The sequence below is a fragment of the Jaculus jaculus genome, chromosome 2 (assembly GCF_020740685.1).
Source record: "Jaculus jaculus isolate mJacJac1 chromosome 2, mJacJac1.mat.Y.cur, whole genome shotgun sequence".
NCBI lineage: Eukaryota > Metazoa > Chordata > Mammalia > Rodentia > Dipodidae > Jaculus > Jaculus jaculus.
The window spans coordinates 168,393,435-168,416,232 of record NC_059103.1 but is presented as its reverse complement, the minus strand read 5'-3'; the positions used below and the strand labels follow the sequence as shown (position 1 = coordinate 168,416,232).

The 22,798-nt window shown below is 40.5% G+C and overlaps 1 protein-coding gene across 4 annotated transcripts in view; it reads right to left on the bottom strand.

Moving 5' to 3' along the window:
* Mtdh (metadherin) overlaps positions 1 to 22,798 on the bottom strand; it is a 66,081-nt gene that overhangs the window by 5,592 nt on the left and 37,691 nt on the right. The window contains exons 7-11 of one of the 4 annotated variants that reach the window (XM_045143140.1): positions 22,255 to 22,344; positions 19,547 to 19,645; positions 11,097 to 11,221; positions 5,745 to 5,852; positions 1,822 to 1,962 (exon numbers count right to left, since the gene is read on the bottom strand). In XM_045143140.1, coding sequence (XP_044999075.1) covers positions 1,822 to 1,962; positions 5,745 to 5,852; positions 11,097 to 11,221; positions 19,547 to 19,645; positions 22,255 to 22,344 — 563 coding nt within the window. The remainder of the gene's footprint in view (positions 1 to 1,821; positions 1,963 to 5,744; positions 5,853 to 11,096; positions 11,222 to 19,546; positions 19,646 to 22,254; positions 22,345 to 22,798) is intronic. The other 3 variants (XM_045143141.1, XM_004663058.3, XM_045143142.1) reach the window with 3 other exon arrangements.

Here is a 22,798-nt window from a genome sequence, read left to right as displayed (position 1 = left end):
GCTAGACTGAGAGATACTACCTTAAAAAAAAATTTTTTTTTTTTTTTTTTGCTAAATATGTGTGAGGAGCTGAGACAGTCGCCATTACAAGATGGCGCTTACTTCCTGCCAAGGGGCAGGACAATCAACTCCTTACTTGGTCATGTCTTAGCGGCAGTCGTGCTTGATGCTGCGCATGTGCGTGATGTAATGCACCCTGGGCCTATCCCGTGGCCCTGGGTGGTGGGTGAACAGGTGGCAGCCAATCCGTAGGTGCCTCGTAGTGCTACACCCTATAAAAGCAGCTACACTCCCGCGCTCGGCCCCTCGCCATCAGCTTTCCTGTTAACCAAGAGGCTCTCCAATAAAGTGTGATCAAGAAGGATCTTCATTTGCTGGTCGTTCTTCTCCTGCTGGTCAGGGGGTTCGCCGCAAATATGTCAGAGGGGAATGAGAAGCAGAGGTAGACACAGAGAGAATGGGCTTGCTGGGGCCTCCAGATACTGCAAACAAACTCTAGATGCATGCACCACCTTGTGCACCTGGCTTATGTGGGTACTAGTGAATCAAACCTGGGTCCTCAGGCTTTGCAAGCAAGCATCGTAATTGGTAAGCCATCACTTCAGCCTGTATTCCTTCCTGCCCTCACAGGGATCTGAAGCTACTTTAAAAAAAAAATTTTTTTTTTTAAATTTATTTGAGAGCGACAGACACAGAGAGAAAGACAGATAGAGAGAGAGAGAATGGGCACGCCAGGGCTTCCAGCCTCTGCAAACGAACTCCAGACGCGTGCGCCCCCTTGTGCATCTGGCTAACGTGGGACCTGGGGAACCGAGCCTCGAACTGGGGTCCTTAGGCTTCACAGGCAAGCGCTTAACCGCTAAGCCATCTCTCCAGCCCCAGAAGCTACTTTTATGTTGCCTTGTTTCTTTTTTTTTTTTTTTGGTTTTTCAAGGTAGGGTCTCACTCTGGTCCAGGCTGACCTGGAATTAACTCTGTAGTCTCAGGGTGGCCTTGAACTCACGGTGATCCTCCTACCTCTGCCTCCTGGGTGCTGGGATTAAAGGCGTGCGCCACCACGTCCTTCATATGCATCAATATTTAGGAGAAAACACAGTCAAGTATCTACCTTCAATATATGGTTATGTTCCAAGACCACCAGTGGACACTTGAACCTGTGGTGGTACACTGTGTTTTGAAGAGCCCAAACCAAAGTAATGCCATGACAGACTTTAATTATACTAATAGGCCTAAGTTTCTGTTGCCCTACAGGGCCCAAATTACTGACACAGCACTTTGCAGTTACTGGGAAAAATAACCACAAACTGCTCAGTACCCAAAATAATCCTTGTAACGGGCCAATCAAAAAGGACCAAGTAAATGTTAAACATTCCTGTGGTTCTTGTGACTGTAGGTAAGTTTGCTTAAAGTTTCTCAGCTACTATGTAACCAATCAGCTTGCAACATATATGCTTTTGCTAAATGTCAAGCAATCATGTAATTGCTACATTGAAAATTCCCCTTTTCTTTGTTTAAACCTAATAAGAGCTCCTCCGAGATGCCATTAGGGACTCCTGGACAGACCCACTGTGTTGGTAAAGTCTGGAGGCAGAGCTTAAGCCAGAAATAAAGCTCTTTGCTGTTGCATAAGTGTCTGACTCTCTTGGTGGTCTTTGGGGACTCCACGATCTGGGCATAACATGCTTCTGCCTTTCATTATTCCTAAGCTTTATAACCTCAGCATACATATAATTTCTTTCCTTATTAAGTGGAGAACCTTTTACACTAAAGAAATCATTAAGGGTTCTCATTTGACCAGACACACAGACTAAAAAATATTACCTGGTTATTTTTGACAGGTACTTCAGTTGGATCACTAGTGCTTATGGTCTTCACAGGAGCTTTTTCCTGTTTTGGACGTGCTTTAGAGGTATTATTCACTGGAAGCTCTTCTCTTATGTCTTTTTCTAATTCTTCTGTGTCCTACAGAAGGAAGCACAGTAGAGGGTTAAACATACTCATTCTTTACTAATTAGAATCTATTTTGCTTGTTGTCCTGAAGATGCCCCCAAAATATAATTTCATTTAAAAAGCTGGCTCAGGGCTGTAGAGATGGCTTAGTGGTTAAGTGCTTTGCCTGTGAAGCCTAAGGACCCTGGTTCAAGGCTTGATTCCCCAGAATTCACGTAAGCCAGATGCACAAGGTGGCAATGCATCTAGAGTTTGTTTGCAGTGGCTGGAGACCCTGGAGTACCCATTCTCTATCTATCTGCCTCTTTCTGTCTGTGGCTCTTAAATAAATAAAAATAAACAAAATGGCTGGCCATGGTGGAGCACGCCTTTAATCCCAGCAGAGGTAGGAGGATCACAGAGAGTTGAGTTCAGAGTCCACCCTGAGACTACAAAGTGAATTCAGATCAGCCTGGGCTAGAGTGAGACCCTGCCTCCAAAAACAAAAAACAAACAAAAAAAAGCTGGCTCAGCTGGGTGTGGTGGTGCATGCCTTTAATTCCAGCACTAGGGAGACAGAGGTAGGATTACAGTGAGTTCAAGGCCACCCTGACTTCATAGTGAATTCCAAGTCCGCCTGGGCTAGAGGGAGAAACCTACCCCCTCCCCCCAAAACAAGGCTGGCTAAATTGGGTATGTGGGTTTATGCCTGTAATCCCAACATTTGCAAAGCTAAGGCAGGATTACTCCATATTTAAAGACAGCTTGTGCTGCATGTGACCCTGTTTCTGGTACCCTAATGGGGAATCATTCTAATTTAATAAAACAAATCAAAGAAAATATATTCTTGCCACTGAAAATGAACTTTCAATGCACGAACCACTTTAGGCTTCTGGCTTTACATGGGCACTTGGGACTTGAACCTGGGCTATCAAGCTCTACAAGAAAGCACATTTAGCCATCAAGCCATTTCTCTAGCCCCAAAGAGAATATATTCATTTATTTGATGTTTCGATTTTTCCAGGTAGGGTCTCACTCTAGCCCAGGCTGACCTGGAATTCACTATGGAGTCTTAGGGTGGACTCGAACTCATGGCAATCCTACCTCTGCCTCCCGAGTGCTGGGATCAAAGGCGTGTGCTACCACACCTGGCTTGAGAATATATTTATTAAAAACAATATTCTGTTAAATATATATTCTATTAAAGAGGAAGTACACAGTGAACTAGCTGATACTTGAAATAAGATTTTAAAAATAGGGCTGGAGAGATGGTTTAGCAGTTAAGGCATATGCCTGCAAAGCCAAAGGACCTCGGTTCAATTACCCAGAACCCACGTAAGCCAGATGCACAAGGGTGGCACATGTGAATGGGGTTTGTTTTCAGTGGCTGGAGGCTGTGGCATGCCCATTCTCTCTCTCTCAAATAAATAATAAATAAAATAAAAAAAGATTTAAAATAGTATTTTAGCAGGGTGTGGTGGCACAGGCCTTTAATCCCAGCCTGAGCATACATACTGAATTCCAGGTCAGCCTGGGCTAGAGCGAGACTCTACCTCAAAAAAAAAAAAAAAAAAAAAAAAAAAAAAGGTAGCATTTTGTCAGGCGTGATAGTGCAAACCCTTAATGCCAGCACTTGGGAGGCAGAGGTAGGAAGATCGCCATGAGTTTGAGGCAACCCTGAGACTACATAGTGAATTCCAGGTAAGCCTGAGCTACTGCATGACCCTACCTCAGAAAAAACAAACAATAAATAAAAAATAGCATTTTACTTAATGACTTCTTCAAGGACTAAGATGGTTGTATGTATATATTATGAAGCATATATAGACAGGAACTCCAATCTGATTATTTTGCAGTTTAGCCATACAATTTCAAGAATAAGTTTCTTGGTTTCTCTTGAGTCTTTTTTTTTATGTGTATATCTCTTCAGAAAATTTCTAAGATAATGTTACTGTCTTCATTCTTTAGATAACCCTAAGTTATATATATATATGCTTAGTTGTACATAATATATATATCAAGTAGCATATATCAAATAGGAGTACAATTATGAATTATACCATATTTTAACACATCTCTCACTCTAGGTCAGGTTGACGTGGAATTCACTATGCAGCTTCAGGGTAGCCTTGAACTCTCAGGGATCCTCCTAGCTCTGCCTCTCAAGTGCTGGGACTTAAGATGTGCGGCCCTCCCACCCCACTTATGATAGCAGTTTTTAACTAAAACAAAAAACAAACAAACAAAACCCACAAACATATTACATGTTTAAGATACTCATGTGAATATTCTTCAGCAACTGACTAAGATCTTATGTTTCCTTACAACATAGCTATTCCATGAAATGTGTTTACAGTGGTGAGTTTAACTTTGTAAATATGGGTGTAAAGTATAGTCAATCCTCAGTTGGTAAGACCTCTCAGTTCCCAAGTTGAATTTTAACAGTGAAGGACTCAACATGCACATATAAGCAACTAAGAAAAAAAAAAAAAAAACAATCTGGGTGTGGTGCATGCCTTTAGTTCCAGCACTAAAGAAGCTGAGACACGGGCTGGAAATGGCTTAGTGGTTAAGCACTTGCCTGTGAAGCCTAAGGATCCCGGTTCGAAGCTCTATTCCCCAGGACCCATGCCAGATGCACAAGGGGGCACACGCGTCTGGAGTTCGTTTGCAGTGGCTGGAGGTCCTGGTGTGCCCATTCTCTGCCCTCTCTCTCTCTCTCTCTCTGTTGCTCTCAAATAAATAACTTTCACATGTTCCTGAATCTCTTCACACTCAGTTCAACATTTCAGAGTATACTTATCTCAGGGCACCTAGGATTTTACCCTTGAGGCTTCTGACATCCTAGAAGACCATGTGAGGTGTCTCCCATAAGCTCATGTGTTTTGAATGCTTGAACTCCAGCTGGTAGCAATTTGGGAGGTGGAGCCTTTCTGGAGGAGGTGTGCCAGTGTTAGTTGGCTCACTACTCTCCTGTTGCTGTTTTCCACATGCCGTTAGCCAGTAAGTGATATGCAGTCTCTGCTCATGCCATTCTTATCCTGCTACTGTGAATCTTCTCCTCAAGACTATAAGCTAATATATCCTTTCCTCCCATCAGCTGCTTCTGGATGGGTATTGTACCAGCAATGTGAAGGTAGCTGTAACACCATGTTAGTTTTACATGCTCAAGAGACATCTGGCACCCTTACATTTCAATTCAACCAACATGTGCAATAAGTGGCTTATGTCTTCCAAAGCCACATTGCCCTGGGTAAAATAGTAGCCCAGAGCGACGTAGGTGTGAGATTCGAAGACATAAATTCAACAGTCAATTGACGGCAGCCTCTACCTTGGTAGAATAATTCTTAAGTATCTGGAAGTTTATGGCTGGTTGGCAACATGGACTAAGATAAATGCAAAAGAATTGGTGTTGGCTACTTTTAGAAGCAGGAGGTATATGAGAAGATGGTTCTGATGGGTGTTGCCACTGGAGAGAAAGCAGATGGAGGTGGAAATAGAAGAGATTCTGGGTCATTCCATCTAAAAAAGTGTGCTACTGTGTAATTTGTTTTCCTATGTGAGACTGTAATTCCACCTCTACTTCACCATTTAATAAGTAGTTTCAAACTATGTCTTTCTTTTTGGAGCGATAACAATTTTATTGTATGTATTAATTATTTAAAATGTCCCGTTTTTCAAATGTTTTTCAGGTCAATTTGATGTTTTGTACACTTAGGAAACATTTATCTAGACATATTCTTAGTGTTTGCACACCCTCCTGCCCCATCTTCAGCAGTAGTTACATCATGAGTGCTTACAGTTTAGGTACTTACCTGTGCAATAGAGTTTTCTTCACCTTGCTTCTTCTTTTTCTTTTTCTTCTTTTTTGATTTCCCAGATGGAAGAGCTCCCTCTCCCTTTTCTTTATCATCATCTGAAGCCTGATGTTAAAACCCAAAACACAACTGTGAGCCAAATGATTGAATTTTCCCTACTCAGAAAACTACTAAGAAATAACTTCATCTACTATATTCAATTTTTATCTTATGAAACCTAAATAAGAACTACTTGTGACTAACAAAACCCAACAAAATTATGTATTTAAAAGTAATGAAGCAGGGGCTGGAGAGATGTCTTAGTGGATAAGGTGCTTACCTGCAAAGCCAAACAACCTAGGTTCAATTCCCTAGGACCCACATAAACCAGATGCACAAGGCAGCACATGCATCTGGAGTTTGTCTGCAGTGGCTGGAGGCCCTGGCATGTCCATTCTCATTCTTTCTCTTGCTCAAAAGTAAAAAACCAAAATAAGCAATGAAGCAGCCAGGTGTGGTCATGCATACCTTTAATCCCAGCATTTGGGAGGCAGAGGTCAGAGGATTGCTGTGAGTTCAAGGCCAGCCTGAGACTACACAGTGCATTTCAGGTCAGCCTGGGCTAGAGTGAGACACTACCTTAAAAAAAAAAGAAAAAGAAAGCAGCACACAGAATTACATTCTCCATTATCTAGGATAGATGCCTTTTATTATCTTTCATTTCTCACTACCAGAAAGTGAGAGAGCTGTATAAATGTTATTTTGTTGTCATTATTTTTTCTAGGTAGGGTTTCACTCTAGCCCAGGTTGAGATGGAATTCACTATGTCGTCTCTGGGTGGCCCCAAACTCAGTGATTCTCCTACCTCTGCCTCCCGAGTGCTGGGATTAAAGGTGTGTACCATCATGCCTGGGCTCCACATGCCTTTAATCCCAGCACTCGGGAGGCAGAGGTAGGAGGATTGCTGTGAGTTTGAGGCCACCCTGACATTACATAGTAAATTCCAGGTCAGCCTGGGCTAGAGTGAAACCCTACTTAAAAAAAAAATAAAATAAAATGCCAGGTGTGGTGGCACATGCCTTTAATCCCAGCACTCGGGAGGCAGAGGTAGGAGGATTGCTGTGAGTTTGAGGCCACCCTGACATTACATAGTAAATTCCAGGTCAGCCTGGGCTAGAGTGAAACCCTACTTAAAAAAAAAATAAAATAAAATGCCAGGTGTGGTGGCACATGCCTTTAATTCCAGCACTCGGGAGGCAGAGGTAGGAGAATAACCATGAGTTCAAGGTTACTCCTTGCAAATAAGTAATATGTAAGCAAACAAACACCCCCCCAACAACAACGACAAAAACATTAAGAGCAACACCCCCCCTCCAATAATCAAAAGGCTACAAAAAGGACTGAAGAGATGGCTTAGCCATTAAGGCGCCTGCCTGCAAAGCTGAAGGACTCAGGTTTGATTCTCCAGGACCCACATGAGCTAATGCACAAGGTTGAAGATGTTCTGGAGTCTATTTGCAGTGGCTAGAGGTCCTGATGTGCCCATTTTCTCCCTCAAATAATTAATAAAAATAAAATATTGGGGCTAGAGAGATGGCTCAGCAGTTAAGGCGTTTGCCTGTGAAATCTAAGGACTTAGGTTCAACTCTCCAAGTCCCATGTAAGCCAGACACACAGTGATGCAAACTTGCAATGTTGCACAAGGGTATGTGTCTGGAGATTGTTTGCAGTGGCTGAAGGCCCTGGTGTACCCATCCTCTTACTCTCTCAAAAAAGAGGAAAAAAGCCTACATATTATGTAACTCTATTTAGGGCTGGAAAGATGGTTTAGCAGTAAGGTACTTGCCTGCGAAGCCTAACCCAGGTTCAATTCCTCAGTACCCAAGTAAACCAGATGCACAAGGTGGTGGTGCATGTGTGTGGAGTTCATTTGCAGTGGCTAGAGGCCCTGGTGTGCCTATTCTCTCTCTCTCAAATGAATAAATAGAACATTGATTTTTTTAAAAAGAGTTTTTATAGAATAACATTTTCTTTTATGTGGGTGGCTAGGGAATTGAAACCAGGCCAGCAGGCTTTGAAACCAAACGCCTTTTAACTACTGAGTCATCTCCCCAGCTCCCTAACATTCCATTCCCTTCCTTCCCTCTTTCTTTTCTTTTTCTGGCTTTTCTAGGTTGGGTTTTGCTCTAGCCCAGGCTGACCTGGAATTCACTATGGAGTCTCAGCATGGCTTTGAACTCACGGTGGTCCTCCTATCTCTGCTGGGATTAAAGGTGTGTGCCACCACGCCTGGCATTTCTTTCCCCTTCTCTCCTCCCTCTTTTCTTTTGAGAGAGCATGAGAAAGAATTGGTATGCCAGGGCCTCAGTCACTGAAATTGAACTACAGACACTGTGCCAACTAGTGGGCATATGTGACCTGGTGCTTGCATCACCTTAGTGCATCTGGCTTCCATGGGATCTGGAGAGAAATCAAACTTGAGTCCATAGGCTTTGCAGGCAAGTGCCTTAATCACTAAGCCATCTCTCCAGCCACTTTCTTTTGTTTTTGTGCAGCAGTGTCTCACTTGGGCTCAGGCCAACCTCAAAGCTCATGGTGATCCTCCTCTTCAGTGCTGGGATTAAAGGTATGGATTATTAAGTCTGGCTTTATTTAAGGTTCAGTCTTTTCAATTTTGCTCTCTACCTTACATTTTTTTTATTTAAAAAAATTTTTTTTGTTCATTTTTATTTATTTATTTGAGAGTGACAGACAGGGAGGAAGACAGAGGGAGAGAGAGAGGATGGGCACGCCAGGGCTTCCAGCCACTGCAAATGAACTCCAGACGCGTGCACCCCCTTGTGCATCTGGCTAACATGGGACCTGGGGAACCGAGCCTCAAACCGGGGTCCTTGGGCTTCACAGGCAAGTGCTTAACCGCTAAGCCATCTCTCCAGCCCTACCTTACTTTTTTGAAACAGGATTTCTCACTGAACCAAGAGTTTACTTATTTGGCTAGATTAACTGGCAAGCAAGTCTTTGGGTTCTTTCTGTTGCTGACACACTAGCGCTGGGATTATACAACATGCCTGGTATTTTTTTCTCCTCTGAGGTAGGGGTTTGCTCTAGCTTAGGCTGATCTAGAATTCACTAGTCTCAGGGTAGCCTTCAACTGACCGCAATCCTACCTCTGCCTCCTAAGTGCTGGGATTAAAGGTGTGTCTGACCATGCCTGGATTTTTACATGGTTACTGGGGATCCAAACTCAGGTCCTCATGCTGCTTGTGTAACAAGCACTTTCTCTACTGAACCATCTCTCTAACCCCTAATGTAACATTCTTTTAACTGCAGATGCATGTGCCACTTTGTACAACTGGCTTATGTGAGTCCTGGGAAATTGAACCTGGGTCATTTGGCTTTGCAAGTGAGCACCTTAACCACTAAGCCATTTCTCCAGCCTCAACCTAACATTCTTTATATGTAAATACACCCACACCCACTTTATTTATTTATGGGGGGGGGATATGAATGAATGGGTACGGCAGGGCCTCTAGCCACTGCAAACAAACTCCAGACATATGTGCTACCCTATGGGTGCATTTGGCTTATGTGGGTACTGGGGAACTGAACCTGGGTCCTTAGACTTTGTAGATAACTGCCTTAACCACTAAGCCATCTCTCCAGCCACTTTTAACATTCTTGAAATGACAAAATTAGAGAATAGATGGAGAAAGGGTAGGATTAGAAGGGGAGAAAGGGTGGCTTTCAAAGGACATCATGAGGTGATAGAGATGTTCTGTATCTTGACTGCATCAGTACTAATACGCTGACTGTGGTAGGACACTACAGCTATTCAAAATTTTACTTCTGAGGGAAACTGGGTCAAGAGTATAGGATACTGCTCTTTCTTCAAATACTGACTTATTGGGCTAGAGAGATGGCTTAGCGGTTAAGTGCTTGCCTGTGAAGCCTAAGGACCCCGGTTCGAGGCTCGGTTCCCCAAGTCCCACGTTAGCCAGATGTACAAGGGGGCGCACGCGTCTGGAGTTCGTTTGCAGAGGCTGGAAGCCCTGGCGCGCCCATTTTCTCTCTCTCCCTCTGTCTTTCTCTCTGTGTCTGTCGCTCTCAAATAAAAAAAAAAAAAATACTGACTTATTACATTCGGTTGCTTGTTTCTTTAATTTAGTCCCCCCCACCCGCAGGTAGGGTCTCACACTAGCGTAGACACTCTTATTTGTTACAGTTGCAAGTGAATCTTTATCTCAAAAGTTGCTTTTGAAAGCTGGACAGATGGTAAAGTGGCTAAAGGAGCTTGCTTGCAAAGCTGGATGGCCCAGATTTGATTTCCTAGTACCACATGAAGCCAGATACACAAAGTGGTGCATGTGTCTAGAGTTCATTTACAGTGGCAAGAAGCCATAACATGCACATTCCCTCTCTCAAGAAAGCAGAAAAACCCAAAAAGTTGCTCTTGAGGAGGAGTATCAATAAACTAGACCTTCTGTACACCAAAAAGTGCCTATGAAATCTGAGTTGCTATTAGGGTACAGAGGGGCACACACCTGTAATCCTAGCACTAGGGAGGTGTAGGTAGGAAGATTATTCAAGCAGCTTTGTTTTTTCATTTCATTTTTATTTATTTATTTTTGATACAGGACCTTGCTATATATAATATGGCCAGGCTATCCTCAAATTCTTCTTTTTTTGAAGGTAGGGTCTTACTCAATTCTGGAATTCACAATGTAGTTTTAGGCTGGCCTCAAACTCAAAGATCCTCCTATGTCTGCCTCCTGTGTTCTGGGATTAAAGGTGTGTGGCAGCATATACAGCTACCCTCAAATTCTTGATCCTCCTGAATGCTAGGACTGTAAGTGTGCACCACCCCAGCATGTTTTTTTTTTTTTTAAATTTCCTTTCTTTTCTCTCAAAAAGAAAAAAATTATTATTATTATTTTTGTGTGTGGAGAGAGGCAGAGAGAGAAAGAGAATGGGTGTACCAGGGTCTCTAACCATCTAACTCCAGATGCATGTGCCACTTTGTTCATCAAATGTGGGCACTGGGGAAATGAATCTGGGTTCTTATAGTCTGCCAGCAAGTGCCTTAACTGCTCAGCCATCTCTCCAGCCTTCTACAAAAGCCCTCTCCTGCCCCCGTAGGGTTTCATTCTAGCCCAGACTGACCTGGAATTCACTATGTATCCTCAGGGTGGCCTCAAACTCTCGGCAATCCTCTTACCTCTGCCTCCTGAGTGCTGGGAGTGTGTAAAGGCCTGTTTCTGATGTTCTTTATCGCTTCCAGAGACTCAACTGTCTCTGCCTCTGTGGCCTAGCACACTACTCCTTCAGTTTCATTCATTAACAAGTAATTACTTCTTAATCCCTTACACTTACCTTTTGATCATTAGGAACTGCTTCCTGGGACTTCAAAAGTGAAGCTCTTTCTTCATCTACCCAATTTCCCCACTCTTCTGCTGGTGCATTCCAATCAGAGCTGGGATCAGCGGAAGATAGACCATCTAAAATTTAACAGTGTGAATTAACTGTCTATCATTTCTGCTCTAAATTAAAATGCAAAAATGAAAACTTCCTTATGTTGAACTAAACTGTAGCCTTAGAGTATTCTATTATTCTTCTTTCTCCCAGGTATATTTTAAGAGCTGGGAAAAAGGAGAAACAAAATAACAACCTCTGTCCAAATTCTGCTAGGTTTATGATTAAATGAAATTTCTAGACACTCCAGAAAACATTACTGGCCATTTAATTCTATTCCTCCCATTTCCTTCATCAGTCTCTTGAATTTGCACTTGACTATGTCCATCTTTTACTTATCTAAGATTTGGTCAAATTGTTATAATTGATTTATTAGAAATTATATTCCCTGTTGGGTGAGGTAGCACATGCCTTTAATCCCAGCACTCGGGAGGAGTGGTAGGAGGATCGCTGTTGAGTCAAGAGGCCAGCCTGAGACTAGTGAATTCCAGGTCAGCCTGGGCTAGAGAGAGACCCTACCTCAAAGAGAAAATTCGACTTGTCCCAAAAAGGAGAATACATGCTTTGGCTTTACCTTGGCTAACTAAGCAGCTTTCAGAGTTAATTCTTCCCTCCTTTCTGCACACCATTCATTTTTTTTTTTTTTTCAAGGTAGGGTCTTGCTCTAGCTCAGGCTGACCTGGAATTCACTAAGTAGTCTCATGCTGGCCTCAAATTCACTAATATCCTCCTACTGCTGTCTCCTGAGTGTTGGAATTAAAGGAGTGCGCCAGGGTTGGAGAGACGGCTTAGCAGTTAAGGCACTTGCCTGCAAAGCTGAAGGGCCCAGGTTTGATTCCCCAGGACCTGATGCACAAGGTGGCACATGTGTCTGGAGTTTGTAGTGGCTGAAGGCCCTAATGCATCCATTCTCTCTCTAATGAAATAAATAAATAAATAAATGAATTCCATTCAAAAAAAAAAAAAACAACCAATAAAGGAATGCATCACCACGCCTGAAACCATTCACTCTTATGTTCCTTCTGTAACATCTACTTATAGTCAGGTTTATTTACAAAGGTCCAAGATGACAGAGGTTTGTTAGGGTTTATTTCTAAATGGTTACTAAGTTGTCCTAATATTAACTGTAAAGAAAAATCCCATAATTTCTCACTAGTTGTTCATACTGCTACTTTTACCAAATACTAAATTTTTTCATACGTACTTCAATCTCTTCCTGGAACTTCTTTTTGTTTTTTAAATATATTTTCAATTATTTATTTATTAGAGAGGGAGGGAGGGACAGAGAGGGAGGGGAAGGAGGGAATATATGAATAGGTGCTCCAGGACCTTCAGTTGCTGCAAATGAACTCCAGATGTTTGCATCACTTTGTGCATCTGGCTTATATGGGTCCAGGGAATTGAAAGTGGGTCCTTTGGTTTTGCAGATACATGTCTTAACCACTAAGCCATTCTTCTAGCCCTGGAATTTCTATTCTATTACACAGATCTATTTTAGGCCAAACATAACTCTGCCATATACTTCAGTACTGAGAAGAACAAATCTGCTGGTTTTATACTTATTAAATTTGGAATCATACTGTGCAAAATATTTTGTCTGACTTTTTCTGTGAGCATTTTCTCAGATTAAAAATGTGGGTATTGGAATGGAGGGATGTTAAACAGTTAAGGTGTTTGCCTGCAAAGCCGAAGGACTCAGGTTCAATTTCCCAGGACCCATGTTAGCCAGATGCACAAGGGGGCGCACGTGACTGGAATTTGTTTGCAGTGGCTAGAGGCCATGGTGTGTCCATTCTCTCTCTCTCTCTTCTCCCTCCCTTTTTCTCTGTCAAATAAATAAAAATTAAAATGTGCATATTGCTGAGCATGGTCCTTTAATCCCAGCACTTGGGAGGCAGAGGTAGGAGGACTGCTGTGAGTTCAAGGCTACCCTAAGACCTTCCAAGTCATCCTGGGCTAGAGCAAAACCTTACCTTGAAAGCTCCCCCCCCAAACAAAAGTAGGTATTAAGGCTAGAGAGATGCTTAGTGGTTAAGGCACTTGTCTGCAAAGCCTAAGGACCCAGGTTTGATTCCCCAGGACTCACGTAAGCCAGATGCGCAAGGTAGCGTGTGTGTCTGGGGTTCACTTGCAGTGGTTAGAGGCCCTGGTGTGCCCACTCCCTCTCAATTTGCCTCTTTCTCCCTCTCTCTCAAAAACAAATAATATAATATATATATATGTGTGTGTGTGTGTTGGTATCAGAAGCAAGGCATGGTGGTGCACACCTTTAATCCCAGCATTCAGGAGGCAGAGGTAGGAGGATTGCCCTGAGTTCAAGGCCACCCTGAGAATACATAGTGAATGCCAGATCAGCCTGGGCCAGAGAGAGACCCTACCAAAACAAACCAAGACCAGAACAAATAAATAAACAACCAACCAACCAGCCATATATTTAGAGCCAGGTGTGGTGGCACATGCCTCTAATCCCAATACTCAGGGCGCTGAGGTAGGAGGATTGCTCTAAGTTGAGGTCAGCCTGGAGCTACAGGATGAGTTCTAGGTCAGCTTGGGCAACAGTGAAACCCTGCCTTGAAAAAAGCCAAGCAAACAAAAAACAAAGAAACAAACAAACAGGATTATAGGAACCTCAGCTATCAGAATTTGAGCTAAGTAGGTCCAAGAGATACAAATGAAACAAAATGATGAGTGAAACACGCTAATAGCCTACCTATTCAGTGAGTAGAGGTATGTAAGCTTAACAATTTAGAACAGAGCATCAGATTCAATTTCGGGGGACTGTGAAAAATGAAGGAATGATAAGCCTAAAGAGAACAAAATTCAGAAAAAGTAATCATAAATAGGAAATGTATTATTAAAAAAAAAAGGAGGGCTGGAGAGATGGCTTAGTGGTTAAGCACTTGCCTGTAAAGCCTAAGGACCCCGGTTCAAGGCTCGATTCCCCAGGACCCACGTTAGCCTGATGCACAAGGGGGCGCACGCGTCTGGAGTTCGTTTGCAGTGGCTGGAGGCCCTGGCGTGCCCATTCTCTCTCTACCTATCTGCCTCTTTCTCTCTGTCTGTCTGTCACTCTCAAATACATTAAAAAAAAAAAAAAAAAAAAAGTAAATCCCAGGCTGGGGAAATAGCGTAGCAGTTAAAGCGTTTGCCTGTGTGAAGCCTAAGGACCCCAATTCAATTCCCCAGGACCCATATAAGCCAGATACACAAGGGGGTGCACACGTCTGGAGTTTGTTTTCAGTGACTGGAGGCCCTGGCAAGCCCATTCTCTCTGCCTCCCCCCCTCACTCTCAATTAAATCAATAAATAAAAAATTTTTTAAAAGGAAATCTTTTTCTAGGTTTCTGTTTTCTACCATGGCAAGTATTTGGAGTCATTGTTACATAGTATTAACATAGAAAATAAGAGCATGGGCCTTACAGTCCAACATCTTCATCTGAATGTTCCTTTACCACTTTGTGAATAGATTACATTTCTTAATACACACACACACACTTTTCCTCTTGAGGCTAGCCCAGGCTGACCTGGAATTCACTATGTAGTCTCAGCCTGGTCTTGAACTTACAGAGATCCTCCTACCTCTGCATCCCTAGTGCTGGAATTAAAGGCATGTGCCACTATGCCTGGCTAGTTTCTTAATCTTAATGGCTATGTACCATCTTCCTGAAGTGCTGATAGGACTGTGGAAGATACATGTAAAGCAGTTCTTAGCATCAACTTTAACTGATGATATTAAAGCCATTTCTAAGGTGTCATATGTACATCAATTAAAGTTACATCTTACAATCCCGAGGAAATTATTCTACATGTATCATCATCTGTTATCATCTGACATCAACTGTATGAGAGCTGGGATATAGCTCAATGTAGTAAAATTTTAGGTTTCAATCCCCAACATCAGAAATTTTTTAAAAATATCACTGAGAGATATCCCAATGAATAATGGGTAATGAGTAAGATTTACAGGGCTAATGTGCTAATAAAGTTCTTAAACATAGGTCCCTTGTAAATGATACATAGTGCTATCTTTTTCCATCTCAAAATTCTTCCACAAGTCTGCCAATATCTTTCCACTGTGCTGCACTATCTATATATTTTCTTACAAAAGGGCAAGGGATTTGTCTTTTCATTTAATATGCTCATAGAATCATGTTTTAGGCTTAAGGATCCCATTCCTCCATTGTTAAGTTTTTATTTGGGGGCTCAGCTATTCCTGCCAGAACTTTACCTCAACATTAACTTGTATTATTTAGTAAAACAAAACTATTTATTTGAAAGACATTCTACACTGTTTAAACACAGTATTAACCCCACTAGGTAGACTACTAGTTTTGCCACTAAGAGAATATCAACAGCAGCAAAAGCAGCAAGTAATTACTAGACACTGACTGTATGAGATGGTGTTGTAGGTGCTATAATACACTCCTTCCTTTACTCCTCAACAACTCTGTATGGGAAGGATAAGTATCTTCACAGAGGAGAAGACTGGGATACAGGATGATGACATAACACGTAAGGACAAAATCGAAGATTCAAACTCAGTTCAAACTTTAGTCTGTCCTAAAGCTCAGTTTTTTTTTTTTTTAAAGTATGTGTGTTGGGGTAAGCACAAAGCGCTGCATATACAACACCAGGTGCTTGGTACCACTTTGGGGGTCAGTTTTTTTTGTTTGTTTGTTTTTTGGTTTTTTGAGGTAGGGTCTCTTTCTAGCCCAGACTGCCCTGGAATTCACTATGGAGCTGGCCTTTAAATCATGACCATCTTCCTATCTCTGCCTCCTGAGTGCTAGGATTAAAAGCATGTGCCACTATGCCTGGCTAGGTCAGGTTTTATAAGTGAATGGCTGGGAAATTGAACCTGAGACCAGAAGGCTTTGAAAGCAAGTGCCTTTAGTAAGTGAGCCACATATGTCCCCAGCTTATGTCCTTAAACATCTCACTATGCTGGGGCAGTTTCATTCACTCCTGTTGCCAACAATATATAATTTTATCCTTTTGGTTTTTCGAGGTAGGATTTCACTATAGCTCAGGCAACCCTCGAACTCATGGCGATCCTCCTACCTCTGCCTCCCAAATGCTGGGATTAAAGACATGTGCCACCACGCCTGGCATTGCCAACAAATATAAAGTCCTACTTAATAACCATTTAAATATTTTCTTTCTTTCTTTGAGAGCAAGAAAGAGGCAGACACACAGGGAGAATGGGCACACCATTCTATGCTACCTAGATTCAGATTTGTTTTTGCCTCAGAACACTCTGGATCCCCAGTAGGTATGTGGTTACTCATTCTGGAAGTAACAGAACAAATATGGTAAAGAGTACTTATTCTAATCCCTAAGTAAATCTTATGCAAATGTTATATATAACATGTTATATATGACTTATAAACATTTAATATATAAATTAGATACCAAAGTGCTAAATATATATTATGATTTATATTACACACTAATGTTGGTCACTATGTAAATATAATAGCAATATACTTATACCTATAACATCAATACATTAATGATATATATGTATATTTTATATTTTATTTGAGAGAAAGGCAAAGAGAGAGAGAGATAGAGAAGGAGGGGAGAAATGGGTATGCCAGGGCCTCTAGCCACAGCAAATGAACTCCAGACACATGTGCCACCTTGTGCATCTAGCTTTATGTGGGTACTGGGGAACTAAACCTGGGTCCTATGACTTTGCTGGCAAGTGCCTTAACTGCTAAGCCATCTCTCCAGTCTCATACCCATTTTATAAACAAGTGTTTAATAATATTTGTCCCTTTATAGTCACAATAAAAGATACCTTTAGCTTAATCCCAAATACTAAACCATGCATCCTAAATTCAAGAGTAACAATTAAATTCAAGTGAGTATTAAAAATAGCCATACTAAAGCCGGGCATGGTGGCATACACCTTTAATCCCAACATTCAGGAGGCAGAGGTAGGAGGATAGTTGTGAGTTTGAGGCCACCCTGAGAATTCCAGGTCAGCCTGAGCTAGAGTGAGACCCTACTTTGAAAAAACAAAACAAAACAAAAGCCACAATAAAACACAGTGACAGAAACAAAGAAAATTCAGAAAAAAATGAATTAAATCTGAAGGTGTTTTCAATACTATTATGTACAGAATCTCTCCTTTCTTTTTATGAGGCAGGATTTCAGGTAGCCCAGGCTGGTCTTGAACTCATTAAGTAATCAAGATGACCTTGAACTTCTGATCCTCTTGGCTCTACCTCACAAGTGCTGGGATTACAGGCATGTACTACCAAAATGGCTTTAAGTATAAAACTTTACCACACATGTTTTGAAACATATTTTTATTTTAGCATCCAATTATATTTCCCATATTCAAAGAACCCTAATAGAGACTACACAAAAATGGAACTATTTTGGCCAACAGGGAAGCCTAGAGCTTTGTTTGCTGTTTTTCCTCAGTCTCAACCTATAGCAGCCCCAAGACACATTACTGCTTTCCCCAAATCACTGATTCTGCTCTGTACAGTGGTTCATTTTTCCTTAAGTGCAGAGAGACCATTATCTGTTCAACAAAACCAGCACATTCCCAACCTTTTATGTATCTTGACTTTAGGTGATACTTTACAGTATCATCTAAATATTTTTTATATTTATTTTATCATCTAAATTTATTTATAGTGCTCTAAAGCCCATCCAGTATCTCAATAAAACCTTAAAACAATTTATGAAAGTAGGTATGAATTACTTGTTCCATTTTATAACTCAAATAGTCTAGATCCCAAGGTAAGTGACAAAGCCCAAACCATACAAAATACCGTATTTTACAGCAAGGATTACACTCAGATCTACCTTTCAAACAAGTACTCTTAACTAGGCGTGGTGTTGCATTTCTCTAATTCTAGAACTCAGGGAGGCTAAGGTAGAAGATTGTGTTTGAGACCAGACTGGGCTATAAAGTGAGACTATGTCTCTAAAACAAAACAAAAGATCCCCATAACACTCATTTCCCTAATCTTCATTTCATAATGTGGTTCTCCTCAATCTACCTTTCTAATCTCATCTCTCCTCATCTGTAAGAACTATGCTTCAACCACCGTGGTATAAACTTGCCTTCCTTCTTGATTACTGTCATCATCATGGCCACACACATTGAAGAGAATGACCCATGCCACCAAGGTCTGAATACCACCTCCGTTTAACTAGCTGTATGGCTTGGCATAATTCCTCTTTGCCCCCCCCCCCCCGTTTCTTCATCTAGAAAATGTGGGGGAAAAAATAATACCTACTTAGTAGAATTCTTTTAGGTATTAAGTGAGGTAATAATATATATGAGACTGCGACTAGTCAGTATACAGTCTAGAGTTTAATATTACTGTTATTAAATTCTATATATAAGGAATTTCAATAGGTACTGAGCATACAAGAGTAGTTTCTCCTTTAGAGGATTTCAACTCTATTTGAAGAGATAAAAAATATTCTTTAAAAAAAAAAAACAGGGCAGATAATTTACTTACAGTCACAAAAAAATTTCAAACTGACACACAACATTAAAATTGTACGTTAAAAAAGGCAAAATGATAGAATGTACATACAAGATAGTGTGTAAGTGCTCAAAAGAGAGAAAAGAATGTGATATAAAAATCCAGAAAAAAGCCAGATGTGGTGGCGCACGCCTTTAATCCCAGCACCCAGGAGGCAGAGGTAGGAGATCACTGTGAGTTTGAGGCTACTCTGAGACTACATAGTGAATTCTAGGTCAGCCTGGGCTAGAATGAGACCCTACCTTGAAAAACAACAACAAAAATCCAGAAAAAAAGATTTGAAAATTTGGATTATGGGGAAAAGAAACCTCAGATACTCGTATCTTTAAAAGTAGATGGGGAAAAAAATAAATAAAAGTAGATGGTAAACTTTCTGAACATAAAAGTCTGTATCTTTTACCTTTTACTCTTCTTTTAAATGACTTGCTTTTAGACTTTCTTATGCTTCTACTGGAAAAGGGTTATGAAAGTGGTTGTCTACTAGCAGGAAAACATGTACACTTTACAAATTTAAAGCCACTCCTGTATATATATTCTAGTCCCTCTTTTATATTAAACCTGGAAGAAACAACAGTTCATTTAAAACAAAATTAAAAAGCTAGTCCTTATGGAACTATAAGAAAAACTTAAATACTACCTCAATCAACAAAATTTAATCTTAATGCTACAGGTACTCAGAAGTTAAGTTTCATGTAGTACATTTGGTATTAAATTACATTACTATGATCTTTAAAGGTGAGAAATCAGAAATAAAATCAAAACATAAGGCATGAATTCAGGGTGCTACAGAGAAAATTCTGATAAAAGTAATTGATAATTTTTAAAAGGACATACTTAACCCAGACCATTCATCATCGATATAGGGTTGATTACGGCTAACATCCCACTGATAATCAGAAGTGGTAGACTGAGAAACTGGCTCAGCAGTAGACCCTTAAATGAAAAACGAATGCAATAAAATTAAAAATGGAATTTCCTAATGGTGTTTCATAACAATAGTTCTATACTTTGCACACCGACTTTATGTTTTATTTCTCCTAAAGGGAAAAATCCAGACATTAGAAAAATAGTTAAGCTAAAAAGAAAAGTAGAATTGAGGGTAATTGATAATTAAGTATACTACTAGATCTAACTCATTGATTAGAAACATTCTTCCCCTAGTATTGAACTATTAGATTTTTGTCCTTTGTTACAAATATTAAACTAGCTATCTGGAAATTTCAGTAAGTTTAAAAGTTTCTTTTCTTTTTATTTTGAGGTAGGGTTTCACTCTAGTCCAGGCTGACCTTGAACTCATGGCAATCCTCCTACCTCTGCCTCCCGAATGCTGGGATTAAAGGCATGCGCTACCATGCCCGGCAAAAGTTTCTTTCTTTTTTTTTTTCCTGTAAAGGTAAGTAATAAAACACAAATAAAATCTTGGTTGTTGATCACTGTTAGTTCTTGATGCTTCAGGGTATGCCTATATCCTTAGACCCCGGAAAAAATTAGAAAGTGTCTAAGAATTTTCTAGCTAAAGAAAGTTTAAAGAAACAGATAGATGATTATCTAGAGGTAAGACAAAGAAAAGCCAAAAGCCAAGACAGTTTTTGGAGGCTTAGAGAGTTAGGTTCAGGTTATTTAAGAGAACTGAATACTACCTTCTAAGTTTGGTTTGTTCCCCACCCCCCAGCCTTTGGGGGACGATGAAGGAGTCACTTGGATGAGAGCAGGAGGTTCCTTTAGGAACCTGATGAAAGCAGTGGTGACCCAAAGTCTAAAACTTAACACAAAATTTTGTATATAGTTTTGGGGGTATGTAGTCCATGGATGTTAGATTACAACCCCTTGCTCTATGGCCATAAATCCATATTAGAATGCAAATGAAAGCATTCCATCAGGTGCATAGATAGCAAGATAGATAGAAACACACATGCACACAGCATATTCCACACCTCCTAAACCAGAATTTCTTTGTTATCAAGAGTCCTTAGGTGACTTTAATGTTCACTTTGGAATCAGAGTCACTGTCAGGAAAAAAATGATGAATAATGATACCTGGTTAGTATAAAAGACTGATAGTAGTCATCTCTTCCCTCCTAAGGTTCGTGCTAATAAAAAAAAACAAAAAAACAAAAACTTTTTTTTTGTTTTGTTTTGTTTTTCGAGGCAGGGTCTTTCTCTAGCCAAGGCTGACCTAGAATTTACTATATAGTCTCAGAGTGGCCTTGAACTCACGGTGATCCTCCTACCTCTGCCTAAGTGCTGGGATTAAAGGCATGTGACACCATACTGGGCTAATTTGAAATTTTCTACTTGGTTATAGATGATCATGCTAGCATTCTATGAATAAGATAACTGCCAAGTATACACTCAAAATATATTGCAATGTAAAACAAGTCATCCTATAAAACTAGCTGCTCAAAAAACAACTGTAACCCTATGTTAGCAGCCCATATTGCTTTCTCTGAAATGTATGAAGATGATAACATCTGTGCTGTACAGTCACCAAATGAAAGACATAATTAACCTGTAATTCTGGAAATGAAATGGGGGGGGGGGGCGTCCATGAGAACAGTGATCAGCAAATTACAACTTGAAGGCCAAACTCAACCACTGCATTTGTATGGCCCACTAGCCAAGAAGACTTTCACATTTTTAAATGGTTGGGGGTGGGGGAAGTCAAACAAATAGCATTTGGAAGCCAGAGTTGAGTAGCTGCAGAAAGACAGTATAGCCCTCAAAACCTAGAGCACTGTGTGGTTTTACAGAAGCTTATCGACTTCTATTCTAGGCCAGCATTCCAGACACTGTGAAGCTACATCAATAATAGTAAATGAGGTCCATGAATTCCAATGTGAATCAAGTAGTGTAAACTACAAAGTGGCTCCTACACTTAGGCAATATTTATCAAATATATGTAGCTTAATTAACATCCACTTAAGTAATTTAGAATAGTTTATTATACTAACAGTGTATCTTCTAAATCAATACTCAAAACAGTTATGCATGTGTGTGGTCAATATAATTTGAGTTTATTTATTAACTCAGAATAGAAATAGGGCTGGAAAGATGGCTTAGTGTTTAAGATACTTGCCTGTGAAGCCTAAGAAAGAACTCATATTCAAATTTCCAGGTTCTACGTAAGCAAGATGCACAGTGATACAAGCATGCCATGTTGCACACATGTCGCATGTGTCTGGAGTTCTTCTGCAGTGGCTGAAGGCCCTGGAGCACCCATTCTCTCTCTCTCCCCCAAAAAGTAGAAATAAAATGCTAAATTGGGGCTGGAGAGTTGCCTTAGTGGTTAAGATGCTTGCCTGCAAAGCCTAATGATCTAGGTTTGATTGCCTAGTACCTATGTAACGCCAAATGCAGAAAGAAGTGCATGCATCTGGAGTTCACACACTAGGGCTTAGGTGCTTCCCCTCACTTTTCTGGTACTTTATATGTTATTTATGTTGATAGTAATATTTGATGCTGATTTTTTAAAAATAACAAATGATAAAATTAATTTAAACAGAAATTTTTGGTTAACTAAATGAAAGACTGTTTTCACATACCAGAAACAGCAGAGTTAAGTGTGAGAGATGCAAAAGAAGCAGAATTCTGTTCAGAGGTATTCATTCCCCTATCCACACTAGACCAAGCAGCTGTTAAAATAAAGAACGTCACTTGGAACCTTCAATTTGAAATGAAACTTGAAAGATATGAACAAATTTAAAACTCTGGTAACAATATTTATAAAGATTACTTTAGAAACAAGAACCAATAATATAGCAATAGCTGTTCTTTACTGAATGTATCCTATGTGGGTGGGGCCTTTACACCAATCCCTTCAAATCCTTCTGGCAACTCTGCTTGGCAATTTTAGAACACTGAAGTGATTCGCTGACACCTAGAAACAACTCAGACATAACTGAAACTTTTAGTCAATTTCCAAAGCCTAGATTCTTTCCACTATACCAAACTACCTTATATATCTATCATGTTTTAAACAACTACTTTAGGCCAGGTCAAATTCATTAAGGTGGTATCTGAGATTCATTAGAACCAAACCTCACAATGCTACAAGGCTCATAATAGGTTAAGTAACTATCCTAATGT